Raw genomic sequence first — 20,027 nt, forward strand, 5'->3', positions numbered from 1 at the left:
GAATATTAACACTCCAGTTAATATTCTTTGAGAAAAAAGACCTACACCGTCCTCTTTTTCTCCGGATTAAAGACAGGTTGGTAACACTTTTTTCTCAACGACGTACCTGTTACGAGCGGGTCCTCTCCACGCCACGCGGCGAACAAGATGGACGCCTCTCTCCCTCACACCAGAGGAGTCAGGGACTCGGAGGTTCGACTCTGCGGCTGCGGGTTGAAAATATCAGGCACAGACTCACACCAGGTCTGCTCGTCCTGCCTCGGGCTGGAACACGCCCAGGAGGCTATTGACAACCCCGGCTCGTGCGGGCATTGTGCCCGTTTCACCATAAAGAGCCTCCACCGACGGTTAGCACGCCAAGCTAGCTTGTCGGGACAGGACCCCCTCATGTCCGTTGATTTGCCGGCTGGCAATCAAGATGCGGGGGCGTCTGCTGCAGAGATTGAGCCCCGCACTGTGTCGGTCTGGGGCTCATCAACAGCGGCAGCTGCAGAACCGGAGTCCCGCGCCGTGTCAGGCTGGGACCCGGCGGCAGCAAGAGACGCGGGAACGGAGCCCCACGCTTTACCAAGCTGGGGCTCCCGGCTAGACCTCACCATGGTTTTTCCCGCGGAGGATGTCCTGGAATTGGATTACATGGAGGACGAAGAGGGTGCCTCTGAGTTCCTCCTGTCTGATTCGGATGAGCAAGAACACGATATCTTCATGTCATCGGCTCAGGCTGCAAAGCCGGGAGTGATGGCTGCTCTCCCGGGCGATAGCACACCAGCTTCGCCCTGTCTCAGCATGGACCTGCAGGCCGTGTGTCAGCGTGCCGCGTCCAGACTAGACATCCCGTGGCCCGAAATGGCCAAGGAGACCTCCAGGTCCCGTTACGAGGGGAAACATTTTCCCTAAGCAACAAGGACGAAGAGGCAACTCCTTCCGGTCTTCGTCGGTCTCGTGGAGAGACCGGCCCTTTAGCAACAAGGCCCCAATCCAGGGTGCCTCCTCCCTAGACTGTGACGGTATGGAGAGGCTCGGCCTGCTCCGCATACCGCCTATGGAACCGCTGGTGGCAGCCCACCTCCTACTGAGGATGGGCCCGTCACCAAGCAGGAACCCCACGCTGCCAGCGAAGGCGGACCGATTCCAGTCGACCATGACTGAACGGTCCTACAGAGCCGCAGCGTTGTCCGCCAGGGCTCTGAACGTTTCCTCGCTGCTAACCGCATACCAAGCGGAGCTCTGTGAGGATCTGTCGAGCAATCCTGGACCGGCCGTTCCGGATGAGATGGCCGCGGTCACAGACATTTGTCTCTGTGTCCAACGCTGCGCCGTCCAGGCCACGGGCAAGGCAATGGGATTATGGTGGTGCAGGAAAGAGCTAGATGGCTCAACCTCACCAACCTCCCAGACCGGGAAAAGGAGGATGTGCTTGACATGCCCATCGTTCCCGAGGGGATTTTCGGCTCCGCTCTCGCCTCCATGCAGAGGAGATGCGAGTCGAAAAAGAAGGAGGACGAGGCCCTCCACCTCTGCCTCCCTCGAAGGGTCCAGCCGCTGCCTTCACAGCGGCAGTCCTTCGACCAAGCTGCCTCCAACCCTGCTCGGTTCAAAATACCCAAACAGCAGAGGTCGCAGCCCGCCCCGAGTCCCCAGCCCAGGCAGGAGACGAGGGCGAGTTGGCCTAGAAAATCTCCGGTCCCGGCTGCAGCCCAGGCACAGCCGACCCAGAATTTCGGCCAGCAGTCGAGGAAGAAGAAGCGAGCGGCCTGACAGCCCCTCCTTCTCTCCTCTGTGACAGAGCTGGAAGTCCACGGTTCCCCAGCTCCAGATGTGTTCCCGCCGCCTCGAGAGATGCCTCAACACCATCCTCAAGTCCGCAAAAACACATGTCACAAATTTATTGTTGTTTCTAAAATAAACCATTTTCCGCTGACGCATCCAGGCTTCAAGCCAAGGGCGCAGCTCAAAAAAATGAAAAGAAAAACAATAAAAACAATAAACAGTCCGTCAACTTTTCCCCTTCTGAGAGCAGCTACGGCTTCTCTCAAAAGGCGGATTATAGACGGGTCTGTGAAGGCACTACCGTCACGCGCATGCGCAGTGCCGGCTGGGGCTGTGAAGACACCACTGTCACGCGCATGCGCAGTATCGGTGAGGATTGTCGATATGGGGCACCACCGTGCTCAGACACTGGAGGGCCCCATAACACAACTAATAGGGACTCAGAGGGTAAGAGCCGTGACATCTCTGCTGACTCTAACGGTACGTCCACACAGCAGCTTTTCAAAAATCTTGAAAATCTTGGAGCTGGGCGTGTCTGACAGCTTGGGGATTTTTTGCGAGCAATGCGACCAACAACCAATCACATGAATCTCCCGCCCCCGACATACGAAGCAAAAAACCCAGCGGATTTTATGCGAGCAATATATATATATATATAAACTCCCCAAACAGGCGAAAACCTACCAGTTTCACCCACTGTCTCTGCCACCTCCCTCCATGCCTGGTTCCTCCGGGTTTGTATCCCGTTAATAGTTCTGGTCGTACAGAACCGGGTGATTTGCTACCGTAATTTCTCGTTTGGAATATGAGGAAATGAACTGCGGTCTGGTTCTCCCTGCTTACACGCGGTTTGATTGGCTAGCGCTTCTACTGTCAGATTTGCATAAACGTGTTTGATTGGCAGGCGCTTCCAGCTCAGCTTCAAAAGTTGAACATTGCTCAACTTTTGAATCCTGGAGATCCTGGACATCCTGGAAATCTTCGCTTGGCTCCCCCACAATGCAGTTCGGGGAAAAGCGAGGCAAAGTGACGTCATCCCCTTTCAAAGTCAATGGGCAGAGAAGCCTTGGAAGGGGTGGAAGTTGCTTCTGAAGCTGCTGTGTGGACGTACCGTAAGGAGCATATAGTGGAAGATGCTCACAACATCTGCTTGGGGTTCTCAAGACAGTAACACGGAGCTACAGACTCCAATTCGCTGTCACCCCCCCTCGCTTCTCGGGCATTCTGTAAGGTATTTACAGAGGTCGTCCGGTGAGGGGTCTCTGGAACAGAGACCTCCAGCGGGCGCACATATATTACCTGGAGCTTTTAGCGGTGTTCCTCACTCCTCACGCTTTCTGCCTTTTCTCAGAGGACATCATGTCCTCGTGAGGACAGACAACACGACCACAATATCGTGTATAAACCGCCAAGGAGGTTTGCGTTCTCTCCAGTTACACATGCTGGCACGCAAACTGATCTTATGGAGCAGCAGACGTCTCCTCTCTCTGAGAGCGACGCACGTACCAGGAGTGATGTACCTCGGGGAAGTGATACTGTCCAGAGGTGCACCACTATATGCAGACTGAACTCTACATCCAAGGATTGTGAGTCAGCTGTGGGTGCGTTACGGCCGGGCCGCGGTGGATCTGTTCGCATCAAAAGAAAATTCTCAATGTCAGCTGTTCTTTTCAATGTCAGCTGTTCTTTTCAATGCGCGATTTAAACGCACTGTTAGGCTTGGACGCGCTCGTGCACGGGCCTTCTGTACGCGTTCCCACCCCTGGCTCTGATACCCCCAACTCTGGCCAGAGTGAGAGTACAACGCCACACTCTTATCCTGATAGCTCCGCCCTGGCCCGCAATGTACGGGCTGGTGGAGATATATCAGCTGCTGTGAGGGCAGCCATGGCAGCCCCCACTACGCGGGGACATACTGTCTCAGGCGGGGGGGCGATCTTTCACCCACGAGTGGTACAATCTGAATACAGTGGGACTCCCTCAGAAGGTGATAAACACTATTCAGAGTGCGAGAGCTTCCTCCACCAGGTCTCTTTATGACTGTAAGTGGAGGTTGTTTGAGGAGTGGTGCCTTCAAGAAGGACACATCTCTTTTCAATGTCCTGTCGGGGTGATTTTATCATTTCTACAGGACTTGATCGATAAACACAGAGCTTTCTCTACGATCAAAGTGTACCTGGCTGCTATTGCTGCATGCCATGTGGGCTTTGAGGGAAAGACGGCTAGCCAACATCCTTTGGTCTGCCGTTTTATGAAAGGGGGTCGCAGGCTCCTCCCTGTCTCCAGGTCGCTGGTGCCCTTATGAGACTTGGCAGTGGTTTTAGATGGGCTCAACCTGACCCCATTTGAACCCCTGGAAGGAGCTGACATGAAGCACTTGTCACCAGGGTGGGAATTTCACGACGGCCACGACGGCCATGGCCGTCGTTGCCCCGCACTTTGGCCGTGATGCCCTCTTAAAAAAAATGCAATTCACGGCCAAGGTAAAAAAAAATATCCTGTGGTATTGGTATTTTGACTAGCAATTTAGTTAAATTGTGTCGTTTATCAACGCTACAACATAGCGTTTCGTGAGTCGGTTGTCGTTGTTGGGGGGAAAAGTAAACAGCTGTTTGCTGCTCGCGATGTGCCCCGCAGAAAACAGCTGTTTGCTGCGGAGCACATCGCGAGCAGGCTCCCGTGAGTGGGAGGGCGCTCCTTCTTCACCACAGACTATCGCGCCACCTAACCATTCGCCAAAATGTTTTTAATACGAGCGGTAACCGGCCAAGCGCCGTGCAAAAAACAATCTTCAAATAAAAGAAAGTCACCGGAGGAGTTAAAGGAGTGACAGGGAGTTGGCTGCAGTGCCGCGTCCTAAAACCCTTTTATAATCTATCGATTAGATTTATGATTCGAAAATTATAAAAGTAGGGTAGACATGTGAAGATTATCCGGCTGAACAAAACGTGCATTTATCAAACAGGTTTGTTTTCCACAGACCTTATTTCCATCTATTTTCCAAAACCCTGTGGAGAAATCCCATGGCTTTTTGTCGAGGGAACCAGCAGCTACTCCCTGGTTTCAGGACGCGTCACTGCACCTCTCAATATGATGCCAGTATAAACAAGGTCTTCTGTCGGCTCTGTACATCATTGCCGACCTATGCTGACAAGTAAGTGAAGAGTAGACAATATAAAGGTATTGGCGAAATGTCCCAGCAGTTTAGGATAATGAAGGTTCTAATCAAATCAATTACATATAGCCATTACATGTCGAACTCCTAATGACAGGAAGGCATTATACAAATAATAATACTCATAATAATAGCAGAAATTTTTTAACAATGACCACAATATCATTATTTTAATAAACCAAATATGAACAATTGAGGAAAATGAGGAAGAACTGATGATTAAAATGTTGTAGTACAAGTAGTAATGTAGTTAGTGCATAAATTATTGCAACAAATGTGTTAATTTTCTTCATTATTAGTCGATTCTTTTTTGGTGGACGAATGCTCCGGGCCAGTGGTTACAATGGTGGGGCCAGTGACAATACAATGTTACCCTTACTGTCTACCCCTGACTGACTTATGTGGTTTATGGCTGAACTTAACGTATACGTTTAAGAAACACTATTGCTATTCAAGCCGTTTGTAAAACGACTGGTGTTGACGGTTAGTGCTACACTTTCAGTCATGTTGATTGACCAGCGTAATTTAAACCAAACAGCCTTTGTGCCCTGTCATGTGGCCTTTGTGCCCTGTCATGTGGCCTTTGTGCCCTTAAAAAAAATGTGAACGGGAAGGCCAAATGGCCTTGCCCCTAAAAATGACGAAATTCCAAGCCTGCTTGTCACTCAAGACAGTGCTGTTACTGGCCCACTGGCATCCGCCAAGCGGGTCAGTGACATTCATTGCGCTACTGTACATCCCTCATGCACTCAGTTCGCCCCAGGGCAAACAAGAGTGTTGTTGAAGCCCAACCCTGGCCTTTATACCAAAGGTGGTTGGTTCGTGTACCCCAATTTACATTGAGGCATTTCCTCCGCCGCTGTAGTCCCTCCGGGGAACAGCAGCCGGATTTGCTGTGTCCAGTCCGTGCTTTACGCACATATATGGACAGATCAAAGAGTTTCGTCATAATGACCAACTCTTTGTGTCCTGGGCTAACCCTCACAAGGGCAAGCCCGTTACTAAGCAACGGCTCTCCCAATGGATTGTGGAGGCTATTGCTTTGGGGCCTATACGAGTCAGGGGCTGCAGGCACCTTCGGGTCTGCGGGCTCATTCGACTCGTGGTCTGGGTACATCCTGGGCTTGTTCAAGGGTGTTTCCATCCAGGATATCTGTGCAGCGGCGAGCTGGTCCTCGCCGCTCACTTTTGTCCGCTTTTACAGGCTAGACGTCTCCGCTCCAAGTGTGGCCCGAGCAGTGCTGGGCACCTTGTTGAGTCAGAGCTCTACCTGTTGTAGACCTGCCTGCTGTTCTGGTTGGTTTGGTGATTTTCAAGATAAGCTCGTCTGGCAATACGGGAGCTACAATTTCCCATAGTGAGACAAATCGAACGGAGAGTTATGAATGAGAACTATTGGTTACTTACGTAACCCCAGGACTCAGAGTAACATGTAGTGAGATGTCTCACCAGACGGCCCTCCTTGCTATGGTGAAGCGAGAAGAAGGTGCTTATTTTTAATGACGCATGCGTCGTAGAGCAAGCTACTTATAGGGGGTGGATTCCCTGACGCTGACGTCAAGATCACCAGCCAATCAGGATTGGCGTAATGAGATTGATGCTTCTGTTTGCTCCGCGATGAGGCGCATCCCATAGTGAGACATCTCACTACATGTTACTCTTAGTGTTGGGGTTACGTAAGTAACCTATAGATTTATGTTAAAGAACGTGGGATTTATTGTCTTGTCTGCCTACTGTGGTACTGAACCTGCTTCCCGAATTTGAATTTGAATGGTATTTGTATCGCTCACCAATTTTCTGGTATGGTGACATCCCTACTTTTAATATATATTATACACCTCACTAATGTGACAGGTGTTTTTAAGACTGGCATGTTGACAGGATAAGTGTTCTCAACTTGCACTTGGACTCTGAATCTCTCGTAAAATGAGTCTCTGAGATTGCAGAGAAAAGAGACACATGCAATCAGTTGGCTGTAAAAAGAATCTAACTGTTTGATTTATTTGAAACATTAACATACAATTCACCTGTTCCAGTGACCAGGAAACACAAATGTGTGAGCAGCAGGAGGGTAAAAAGAGATAACATCAAAGTGCAACACCCGTGACAGAGTTACAGTATAAAAACATGTTGTGTCTAATTAAGTCAATGCTGTGAAGCACTTTACTAGCTCTTAAGTATATCATTTCAATTCTGTGTCACAGAGTATCGGTGAACAACAAATGTATGTTTTAAGTATTTACTTACACAATATTTACCTTACAATCGAGAGAAAGGCTGCTCTATTAGCAACAGGCACCCTCTTTTAGCAATCAGGTCTGGATTAAGCTGCAAGCTTTAATATTAGAAAGGACATTCATGTACTTACAGGATAGTGCTTGTCCCAAGCTGCAGTCGAAAACGTCATGTCAAAGAAAAGATGTAAAGGAGAATTTATCAGGACTCAAGAAAATTAAATGTAAATCTCTTGGCGGACAGTTGACGGACAGTTGTAGTTTTTTAAAAGTTTTATAACACTCAGAAATTAAGTGTACAGTGACTAACATACTGTACATGTAAAGTGAGGATTTCGGTCCAACTGCAATAACACCTCCTAAGATTATGTTTTAATGTATTCATAGGGTACAATTAAACAGCAATGGTGTATGTAATTTATGCCTGCAAGGTGTTGCTGCCACAATGAATTGTGGGAAATAATAATCTACTTTCTTTTGGAAAAGGATGGACCACTGTACCATATGCTAGAAGTGATAAAAACGGTATAATTGAAGCACCTTTCCTTAGTATTTTGAGAATTCGAACATCCCTTATTCATGTCACTTAGATATTTCTGGGTCATTATGGTTAGGATGCTTTCTAGGCAAAAAAGACTGCAGCCCCAGTGTGCTGTGTATTCAGTCCCTTTGGCAGGCTGATCAGCACCTTGGACAGAGCTTTTAACATTCCCTTAGCACAGGGGTAGCCAACACGGTGCCCGCGGGCACTTAGTCGCCCGCAGGGGCAACGTTAGTCGCCCGCAGGGGCAACGTGAGTCATTGGGCGTGGGCATGTTCTAAAAATAGCTCGCCAAGCAAATCCAAAATGTATAAAATACACAAAACAAAAAAGGAAATGTAATTAAAAAAATCTACCCTATGCATAAACGAAACTTCAATCATAGCGAACTCTATCTACTTACTACAACTCTATATCTATCTAACACCACTCCTCCCCCCACCCCCACAATGAATATCGACCAATCACATTCTTCCTTGATTTGCGGGACCAGCGTTGCAGTCGGGAAGAAAAGCAATGTGGCACCCATACATCCATGGTGGCACCTCCCCGCTGATTTTCCTTCTTGCAGAATCTACACACACATCAGCCCCATTGAACAGCCTATCATGCCAGCCTATACACATTCTTTAAATGTTTTTGATAACATTGTTAGAACATTATGCCCTTACAATGTTTTCACTGCAAGTTAGATTTGTTTATGTTCCCAGAATGTTATTATTTTAGAGAAGGATACATGCTTTATGTTTAAAACATTATGCAAATGTTCTGTGGTAACAATTTACTAAAATATGTTTACATTATTAGAACATAAAGACATAATATTCCTGTAATTGTTCAACTCAAAATTCCTGGTAAGTGGACTGACCACTGTGGTCATTAGGATGATTATGATAGTTTACTTAACTATTGGAATTTGACTATTAACACATGTAAAAGGATGACTCGGAATCAGCTGGTGAAAGTAACATTTGTTTATTAGAAAAGGGGAGCTGGGAGTGGAGGTTGGTTATGGCGCAGTGGGAAACAGTTGTTCCAGGGTGGGAGAGGCCTGGCTGGTCTTGGGAGTGTGGAAGGCCTTGGATTCCTCCTGGGAGAGACACAAAAATGAGTGTGAGGCAAAAGCAGGCAAAGTTGTCAAAGAATATGCTGGCAAAAAGCTAGAGCGGCACGCAACAAACCGTTCACGGCAACAATCCGGCAGGGAATGAGTGCAGGCTGCAGGCTTTCATAGTGTGGCTGATGAGCAGGTTGCAGGTGTGGTTGATTGGAGATTGCTCCCAGCCGTGTAGAGCAGACCAGCAGGCAGGTGGGGGGGAGAGACACACACAGTAGAAACAAACACTAACAGGGGTTTCAGGGACGGGCAGTGATAGTCGGTCTGTCTGTCTTGGTTTTCTAAGTGTTATTTCGATCCATAGAATACAACAAAAACACTTGGGGTATAATGTTCGAACAATGTTATCACCAAACATTTTAAGAATGTTTTTAGAGAACGTTATCTTACCTTTCAGAAGTACATTCTAGGAACCAAAATAAAACTTCTCAATGAAACCATTCCTAGAACAATGAATGGTAACATTCTCAGAATGTTTTTAGAACCAACAATGTCTAGCTGGGTACTCAGACATGCCTACACAAATGTGCAATATCATGACTTACGTGCTTGTTTGTTTTTATCAGATTTTTTTTAAAAACATCCTTTTCAAACAAATGCAACAAGTTTGTTTTTTAAAGCGCACTACAAATAAATCTGACGTTGACCATGACCGTGTTAATATTTCGCATCACAGGAACATTTTATAAAAAAAGAATAACCTCCTGAAAACATTATCCAAATGTTGCTTTCAAAATGTTCTTCTTTGGTTATCATGTAACATTGAGGGAACGTTTTATAAAAGAACATCTTTAATGTGTTACCCAACAACGTCAAAAACACATCCTTAGAATGTTGCAGGCAAAACGTTCCACCTTTGTTAACACATCACATTAAAGGAACGTTTTATAAAAGACTTTCTGTCATCTCAGGCCTTGATAACATCCTCAGAACGTCCTCTGAATGTTGCAGTTAAACGTGATGTATTAGTTAACCTTAAACCTTATAGGAACATTATTTGAAAAAATAAACATCCTAAAAAGGTTCTTTGAAAATCAGATTAAAAACGTTTCTTTAAAAGGCTGATGTACTGATATGATTCCGTTTTCTTCAAGGTTGTATCTTTCTGGTCGAATGTACTTATTGTAAGTCGCTTTGGATAAAAGCGTCAGCTAAATGCAATGTAATGTAAAATAACAAAGTGAAAAATACACACAAACACAACATAAAACATGCTTTTTTAAAGTGCAAGTCTAAAATAAGTTGTGATGAAAAACTATTTGGTAAAAGGTACCTAATCAGACACTTAGGAGACCATCGAAGTGTCACATTTTAAGAAGCTGGCAAAGCTATCTTTAATCAGGAGTGGATTTAGGTTTTCCATTAAATAAATGTTACACACATTTTAAAGTATGCTGTTGATTCTAGGTAGTTCTCAGACAAATCAATCAATTGTAAACATTTGTGTCGGCAGGTTAAACTGAAATCGTAATCGTTGTTGAGCCTCTATCAAATATGAAATCTATGAAACCAGAGACCTGGCAGCGAGAACTTGACCTGAGAGGCTGTCAAAGTATCAGAGAAATAGGGACTGTAAGAAAGTATTGATACACTTGAGTCTTACAATATTATGTTCTGTGATACTATATTGATTCTGAACATTTTGTATTGATTTTCTATCAATAGTTTACATACAAAGATTGTTGTCAGATTGCACAAAAAGCAGTGTAGGGAATAGGGACTAAGATCATTTAAAAAGCAGACCCCACTGTAATATGTTGCTTTTAATACTGGCATGTATGTTCTCAATGCTTTGAACATTTACTTGTGATTACTTTGTAGCGCCCTGCTTTCAAAAATGGTGTCATGTACTGTATGTATTTTTGCCTTACAAAGTATTTCAGAGAATCTTATCTGGGGAATGATTACTAGACTCTATTTTTATATCCGTATCAGCCATCTCCTGTTGTCACCTACAGGTATTGAGGCGGAGATTTATGTGTAAGAAAAGGCAGCAGTTGACTTTGTCTGCTTGTTATTGAGCCTGGCCCTACAACCTGTGTGTGCAGGAGAGTGGGATTCAAGGAATAGTTGCGGGGTTATCCACGATAAAACGACATAATTAGCACCGTAATGCAGCAGCAGAAGTATCAGCATATGCAAGAAGATGATCAAATGCGAGGAAGCGAGTCGTCACTCCGTCAGTCACCTCGGCTCCTCATTGAGTGACAGTGATGAACTTATTTATCGGCAATGAAAACATTCCTCCTCTGTGTCACACACTCTCTTGGCAACTTTTAAATGTTAAAGCAAATATGAACATGCTGTTAGAGCACACAGATATGTTTAAAGGGGCCATATTGTGGCACCTGCACTCCCTCCTACCGCAGTACATTAGCACATCAAATGCGATATGCGGCCATTAAACAAACATGCAGGATATTAAACAGGAAGACAGCTGTTCTGCTGAGCAGCACCATAGCATTGATGTAGCTGCACTATGTGTGTATTTGTGTGTGTGTGTGTGTTAGAGAGAAGAAATTCTCTTGAAGAGTTCATGGGGGGATGCAGTACAGATATTGACTGGTGCTGATGAAATCCCCTCTCCTCTCTGTTCACAGAGAGCACGGAACTGGAGTGTAATGCATGCTAATCAGGCGCTCTTTTTGAACTACAAACGGGACGATATAGAACTCAATCTTGGATAAATAAAAAAATAAACTCACAATAAGTTCACTGTAGTGTTATATGCTATAATGGTAGAGAAGTAAGGGGAAAAAACACTTACACATTGTTTTTTTACATGAATCTTTCTGCTTAATTCATGCAGGAGCACCTTATGATGATTTCTTTATTTAAGATTGCTTGAAGGATTAGCAATAATCATAACAATTAGTGTGTGTGTGTGTGTGTGTGTGTGTGTGTGTGGTTGTGTGTGTGTGTGTGTGTGTGTGTGTGTGTGTGGTGTGTGTGTGTGTGTGTGTGTGTGTGTGGTGTGTGGTGTGTGTGTGTGTGTGTGTGTGTGTGTGTGTGTGTGTGTGTGTGTGTGTGTGGGTGTGTGTGTGTGTGTGTGGTGTGTGGTGTGTGTGTGTGTGTGTGTGTGTGGTGTTATAGAGACCCGCAGATGAAAAGCTTCGTCCTTTCTATTCTTTCCATGAGAGGCTTGCATTGAGATGCAGGACAGCACCAGCAGAGAGATAGCATCTCTTTATCACAGGACAGGATAAAATGTGGACATTCGAAAAAGTAGGGGAGAGGATAATTGGCCAGAGGGAGAGGGCAGAGATGAAGTGCAGAAGTGCAATGATAAGGACAGACTTCTTTTGCCAGGCGGCCAATTAATAGCACTTAGGGAAGGCAAAACCTATTCTTTCTGATTGTCTTATGATACACCTTGTGCCGGTAGCTCTCCTTCCAAAAATTGTCTCGGGGATATATTAGAATGTAATCCTTGTGATCTGCCAAGATATGAACAATCTTTATCAAAGCTTTGCATTTGCTAAAATCTGGCTATTACATTTATACAGTTGTACTCTTTTATGCATCAGATCAGTGGGATCATACTTCCTCGTATATTGTACGTAATCTGAGCAAAATGAATAATAATTTGCCTAGATATCAGTGAACCAGAATAGAAGATGAGTAAACTATAGGTGGGTTTCCAGTTTGATATGCAAGCTTGAACCAGTTTGATTTATGTGCAAACCTGCTGAATTCCCATTTGAGATAATAACTCATCCTGTTCGAATAAAATAAAACTTACATGCCAACGGAGAGTTCAGTTGTTAGAGCTGGCGGTCCAGTGTCTTCTGCCAAGTACAAGCCTGTGAAAAGAAATGCAAGCAATGTCATGGCTGTGATGGCTGTGATGGCTGTGATGCCTGGCATGGCGCTGAAACCAGCTTGAATTGCATTAGTTATAAGCAATAAGACAACATATTTAAAGTATTTTGTGTTTTTCAGGCAATATTTAGATCACTTATGCTGTAGACTCACAAGTATAACAGGGAGGGGGTGGGGAGGTGCTGAACAGTGAATCATCAGTTTGTTTACTAGGAGGTTGAGGTGTCTTTGGGGTAATAAGAAAACGAAAGCCCCGGACTGATGCATTTGTGCCTGCTACGTTCTTGGATCATCACGTCAAAAACAGACAAGCCATCGAGTAAACTGCAGGAAGAAAGTCATGGACGACACTTAGTGGTACATTTGGGTATACCGGTCCGATATTTGGCTAAAGGCCTTTTCATACTATTTGCATCCGAGTGTCCATGAGGGTCTGCTATAGTCCTTGTGACACACATTATTCACCACATCAGTGTGGGGGTGGGGATGGTAATGTGCATGTTTAAAACACCATACCCTCGCAGAGGCAAAACTGCAGTATGCACGTGACTTTGGCTTTAAGCGACAGTGTAATACAGAACATTTATATTGCCTTTCATTGCAAACGGGCAAATACAGACTGTATAGAATGAATTGAGAATATATACTAAATCACAAAAAAAATGATACGACAATAATCAAGTGTATCAATATTTACACTGAACAAAAATATAAATGCAACACTTTTGTTTTTGCTCCCATTTTTCATGAGATGAACTCAAAGATCTAAAACATTTTCTATAAACACAAAATAACCATTTCTCTCAAATATTGTTCACAAATCTGAAAAAGATCTGTGACAGTGAGCACTTCTCCTTTGCCGAGATAATCCATCCCACCTCACAGGTGGCATATCAAGATGCTGATTAGACAGCATGATTATTGCACAGGTGTGCCTTAGGCTGGCCACAATAAAAGGCCACTCTGAAATGTGCAGTTTTATCACACAGCACAATGCCACAAAGCAAAAATAAAAGTGTTGCATTTATATTTTTGTTCAGTGTACTTACTCCATGTGATGGTGACAATGCTGATACACAATCACCGCTTTATATGTCCTATCTTTTTCTGACAATTAAAAGAAAGGGTGTTTACTGATAAAGGTGGCGGGTCACCTCTGTGACTGAGGGGCGAAGAGGTAAAGTCATCTGCCACATCATATTGACAGGGCCCTTTCAGCTGTCAGTCAACTGCAGAGGCATGAATGCCTGCACATTATTATCCACTCTGCTGTTGCCCTGTGTGCCTCTATGGGGCTATCGTAAAGCACAATGTGTTTTCACGAGACAGTATTAACTGCAAGTCTCATCCCCTGTAAAGCCCTCTTGATAAGCACGTCTACGCCCTATTGACTTACGTAACTTTGCATTGTGCATCTACGTCTGGTGTGGCAGCAACATCAACAACAAGGGCCTGGTGGCCTTCTGCAATTCACACACACACACACACACACACAACCACACACACACACACACACACACACACACACACACCACACACACACACACACACACACACACACACAACACAACACACACACACACACACACACACCACACACACACACACAACCCACCACACACACACACACACACACACACACACACACACACACACACACCCCACACACACACACACACCACACACACACACACCACACACACACACACACACACACACACACACCAGGGATTGTTGTGAATGAGCTTCCGTGTGACATGTGGGGGGTAGCTGCAGGAGTAAGGGAATACTATGGGGAAATGGTGGGATTACTGCAGCTGGGCAGATTTTAGAGCTTCATATAGATTACCCTGGGACTGAAGGGACAGTCAGAAGATGCAGGAGGCGTGCATCACACTGTGACCCCTGCTGACTAAATGAGGGACTGCAAATAATTGCATGTCAGAAATGCTTAAACATTGCACAAGTAGAGCTACATTTACAGAGGCGTTAGTTCTGATTTCACGCCCGAGTGTGCACGATGAGATGAGAGTAAACAAGATACTCCAGGATCTTTATAGGCATAACTTTCATTCCTGTTGTTAAACCACGATTAAATGTGGGGAAAGACGATTTAAGGAACTCTGCCCTTTGAGTGTGTATTCTTAGTACTTCACTGTCCTTGTTTGGTGTGGAGTGCAATCCCAGTGTATGGTGGCATGGAGAGTTAAGCTTCCTGGAGCAGCTAGAATAGATGTAATCAGACACGGAGGGGGATGAGGGAGGAGGTGGTGTGTGTGGGGGGGGGGGGGGGGGGTTGGGGGTGTCAGGACGCTGCTCTGCATCATAAAAAGGTTCTTCCCATCTTGGGGATTCTCAGCACGGACGCAACATATTACCTTTCTCATCTGCTTTCATTTAAAATTCATTTTTGGCTCGAGACGTGTGGAAGGGAAGCGACCCAAGTCTCTCAATGACTCACAGCTGAAGAAAGAGGTTTTTATTTAATTTCTTGTCCGAGCACCCCACCATTAAGATGGAAATATTCCCCCGTCGCTCTTAAAAATTGTGCAGCCCTCAACACATTCTCAACAATAATTCACTTGCGCAGGTACATCTGGTGCTTTGAGTGATATCTGCGGTCAGTACACGCGGGGTGGTCTCTGTACTTCTGCTGAGGTCACCTCAAGGGGAGTTCCAGAGATGGGGATTATTACAGCAACATATTTGTATCCTTTATGGACAGGTGTATTGGCCCTTATGACAGATTATGATGACAAATCACTTACTACTCGTACTACTACTACTAGAGATGCACGATATAAACCGGGTTAAATCGATAATAAATTCAGGCTGATAAATGAGGGTCCAAGAATCCAAAGCCAAATTGTTACACACTACAATACAGTACAGTTTCCACTTCCAAAGTTGTTTTGTGATCTACCAATATACAGAGTAACAGAAGAGAAGAAGAAGAAAATCATAAATAATAATGCAATAATACATTTATAAAATCTTTATTTTTGTTGTTTTAACAATTGGTTTAGTCAGAGCTAAAGAGATATTGAAGCTTTGCTCACTTACAATTTAGCCTTTCTAACCGTCAAGTTTACATAAACAAAAAGAGTTATGAATAATAGTTTGGAATTAGGTGAAATTATCTTATTAACTGCATTGGACATAAGAAGCAGGAAAAATTCCAAATTATGCACCTATTTTAAAAAGGCTTTTTTTAGTTCAGCCCATTTGATCAGTATCTTGTTATCCCAGTGTATTTTCAGACAACTTGAATGAAACACAAGAACATGTGGGTTCTATCATTAGGCTAATTTAAGTTAATTTAATTAATTATAAGGAAATTATAGGATGACTTGGGAGAGGGGTTATCAGTGGAGTCATGCCGGAGGTTGAGCTGAAGGATATTTTATTGCGAGTGATGGCTTCTCCTTCCAGAGGACATGAGAGTCAGAGGGTCGGGGGCTGGCCACTAAAGCTCTCGTCAGCCCCGGCGTTTCTGCTCCGGTCCCCGGGGAGATTCAAAGGAGCAGGTCTTAATCTCCTCTATTACCCAGCAACCCCTCTGTCCTCTCCGATCTTCTGCTCTCTTTCCTGTTTCTCTCTCCCTTGGCCTGATTAATAATGAATGAAGCAGATCATCTATCGATCCCATCCTCGTTGTGTTAGCACAGCAGAAGATATCAAACCTGTCAGAGGATCTTAATATAGCTCCGTGATTGTGATGGTAGTGGGAGAGGTTGTTGAGTAAAAAGTAGGGGCTTGTTTTTCAATGTGGGAAAACAGGAGTTAAAAACAGAGGTGGAAGAAGTATTCAGATGATGTAGAAATACCACAGTGAAGAAATACTCTGTTACAAGTATATGTCCTGTATTCAAAATGAATCTTAACTAAAGTACAGAAGTGGAAGGCATCATATTATAATTTGTATTTGAATTGATGCATCAATTTGTTGCAGCTGATAAATGTAAAGCTAATTGAATTACTTTATACTAGGGATGCCCCGATCGATCGGTCACCGATCAAGATCGGCCCGATACTCACTCTCTTCCGATCGATCGGTGCTCTCTATAAAGGCCGATCGCGAGAGCCGATCGCATGACGTAAAATACATGACACTTTTCTCTGTGCGCGGCAAAACAAGCTCGCCAAAATGGCTTCACCGGTCTGGCAGTTTTTTAAGGTGTCCGAAAAAGACAGTAAATAGCGGTATGCAACGAGTGTGAAGCAGAAATCCTGCAGCTCCACCCGCTGTGACGGACCGGTGAGCGCAGCGAAACACACAAGAGTTAGACCTAACACACTTTTATCTACCTCTGGAACAAGCTAAACTACTTATTAATATATTTATTCTTCACTGTCGGATCAGTCATTACTGGATCAGCGAGCTGCATGAGATACTGACAGGCTGTCAGGAGAGAGAGAGAGAGAGAGCGAGGGATAGAGTGGGAGAGAGGAAAAGAGAGCGCTTCCGCTCATTTCTCCCGTGTTATTCTCCAAAGTGAATGTAAACTTGAATAATGTACATCATTTGAATGTAATAATTGTTGTTGATTGTTGTTTGTGGAAGCTCCAGTGAATGAGCCCAATTAACTGAGTTTTAAACATCACTTTAAATGGAAGATTTAAAGTGATGTTTAAATCTTCCATTTAGGCTCCGCCCACTCGATCGGAATCGGCCGATACTGATTCCGGCGATCGGCCCCAAAATTGGCGATCGGAGCATCCCTACTTTATAGACTACTTGGCTTATTACTCAAGGTATAACCAAATACTTATGTATGTGTTAATTGTTTCATCATTAATGCAAAGTAACCAATGTGGTCAGATAAATGGAGTGCACAAAAATACAATATTTCCCTCTTCAAATTCAAAGGTGTTATTGTCATATGCACAAGCTACAGTGTAGAAATTCGCAATGAAATTCTTCCTGACCTGAGCTCCTCCAACAATGCAACATGTATAATAAAGTACAAAAAATACAAAATAGTGGCAAAAAGTCTATATACATGTCATTAATGTCTTACATTGTGGCAAAATAGAAATATTAAGTGTCAGGAAATGGAAAAAACTCAGTAAAGTACCTGAAATTGTATTTCAGTACTTAAGTTAACGACTTAGTTACTGTTCACCACTAGTTAAAAGTGTATAAAGTGTGATGGAGCAGCAGGAGCAGTAGTGGACTGAGAAAGGGCATAAAGTCCTGAGTTCTCTGCAGCTAAAGTGCCGCCTCCCTGTGAAGGTGATGATCTGTGATAAGTGTGAAACTGAAGGTCTCTTATACCTTCCCAATCTACCTTTGGCTCTTCCCGAGTCTCTGAGAATTCTTCCACTCAGCCATTTCTGCCCTGCTGCTCTCACTAAATCAATCCCACAGATTGGCTTTTGCTCTCTGACAGGGGAGACCCTGACGGAAGCTAAGAGAGATGTATATCTGTCGCTATTGGTTAATATCACCAGTCAACATTATGCAGGGTTCAGTAGTCCTTGTGTTGAAGACAGAGAATGAGGGGGAAGTGCTGCTGGAACATGATCATTTACTGGCTTAACTGCTGGAATTCATCCAACTTCTGCTCATTTGATTGTGTAATGTCTATTCAGATCTAGCCAGTCTCGGACAAGTGACAGTATATTGGAGGGATAATTCTCTTTTGGCGGAATGAAGATTAGTCTTTCAACTATTTCTGCATACTCATTACCAAGACTCTGAAAAACCAGCTCAAGTGGGTTTTTTTATATTTTTGGTTTGTAACCAATTAAAATAGTCTGTTTTCTTAGTTGATATGACCTCAAATCCTCTATGAGTTGGAGCAGTTCCACCAGACTGAAGACACGTAACCCTATAGCAACTACTGTAAATAATGAATTTCCTGCTTAACAATTGGTTGAATGTCCCATTCATTTATGGAATTATAGGCAACAACTTTGAAAATGTAAAGATCATTTAAGAACCGTCTATAATTTTAGAAAATCATGTTATTGTAAATCCCCTCTTTTACTGTAAATTGTTTTTGCTTTTATATGTATTTATTTAATTATAATTGTTTTGGGTCCTTGGATTTGTAATATCAGTAATTGTATCTGTTTAAATGTACTATATATGTTTCATTACTATTTGTATTACAAGTGGTATCTATTGTTCCCATACATGTGGATATAATGTATAGTGCAGAAACACGGATCCAAATATAAATCTTTGTGGAGGATTGTGTTCATAAACACCATCCTACAAATATTCTAAAGACTGATCCATTATCTAGAAACTTGTTTATTATATTATACTGTAGCGTTGGAGTTTCTTTTCTGAACTAAGGATGCCTCTGATGCAGTTAGATGTCAGAATAATTCATTATTTGTACACAATGTAATGTATGTGTAGAGACAGCAAATCTGTATTTGATTTATGTAGGTGTCAGTGTTTTATATTCCTTTTCATCTTTGCTCTTCCCTTTTGGGGATGTGTTTTGTTTACATGAGATGTTAGTGCTATTCCTACATCGTACAGTAAGCAAATGGCAATCCTTTTCTTCCCAAAGGACAAGGATGTTCAAAGAAACACAAGTCCAGATTGAATTCTACTCATCCTTTCCCCAGGAAACAGTCACCAATTAGTGCTTTTTTCTACTTATATCCACGGTCGTTGTTCTTTCAAGTGTGTTCTTACGTGAACTAAAGGTTATGTTCAAGGGTTGGGGAGAGTTGTATAGATAATTAATATATCAAATCTAATTGTAATGATGTCATCGGTATTGGCAGGAGGTTGGTCAAAAACAAAGATAGACATTGCAAAAATTAATAAGAAATGGGCCTAATCCTGACAAATAATACATATATATTGCAAAATATGATGAAATGTTTAATATGCCAATAATATTGTTATTAGAGAAGTATTGCATCGTATTCTATTGTAAAATATCGTATTGTGTGGCCTTATTTCAAAAGATTGCACCAATGTTGTTCTTATGGCTGTTTGCCCTTTAGTTTTCTTCCCTTTCTTTATTTGCTAATATAAATCCACCTCTCCTCCCTTTTCCATGTATCTTTTCAGGAGCACTTCACTCCTGAGTGCAAGTTCAAGGAGAGTGTGTTCGAGAACTACTACGTCACATACTCCTCCATGCTCTATCGCCAAACCCAGTCTGGCCGCTCCTGGTATATCGGTATCAACCGCGACGGACAGGTCATGAAGGGCAACCGGGTGAAGAAGAACAAAGGAGCTGCACACTTCCTGCCAAAAGTTATAGAGGGTTTGTGTCCTTGTGTCACTTCAGCACAATTCAAACCAGTTCCTCACTTATTAATCACCTCCTTTATTATTAAACCGACAGATTCTATCTTTGTCTCACAGTTGCGATGTATAAGGAGCAATCGCTA

General features: G+C 43.7%; 1 protein-coding gene across 1 annotated transcript in view; it reads left to right on the plus strand.

Moving 5' to 3' along the window:
* Positions 1 to 20,027, plus strand: part of fgf11b (fibroblast growth factor 11b) — a 57,525-nt gene that overhangs the window by 37,088 nt on the left and 410 nt on the right. The window contains 2 exon segments of the mRNA XM_034099967.2: positions 19,702 to 19,900; positions 20,002 to 20,027. Coding sequence (XP_033955858.1) covers positions 19,702 to 19,900; positions 20,002 to 20,027 — 225 coding nt within the window.

Source organism: Pseudochaenichthys georgianus, chromosome 14 (genome assembly GCF_902827115.2).
Source record: "Pseudochaenichthys georgianus chromosome 14, fPseGeo1.2, whole genome shotgun sequence".
Classification (NCBI taxonomy): domain Eukaryota; kingdom Metazoa; phylum Chordata; class Actinopteri; order Perciformes; family Channichthyidae; genus Pseudochaenichthys; species Pseudochaenichthys georgianus.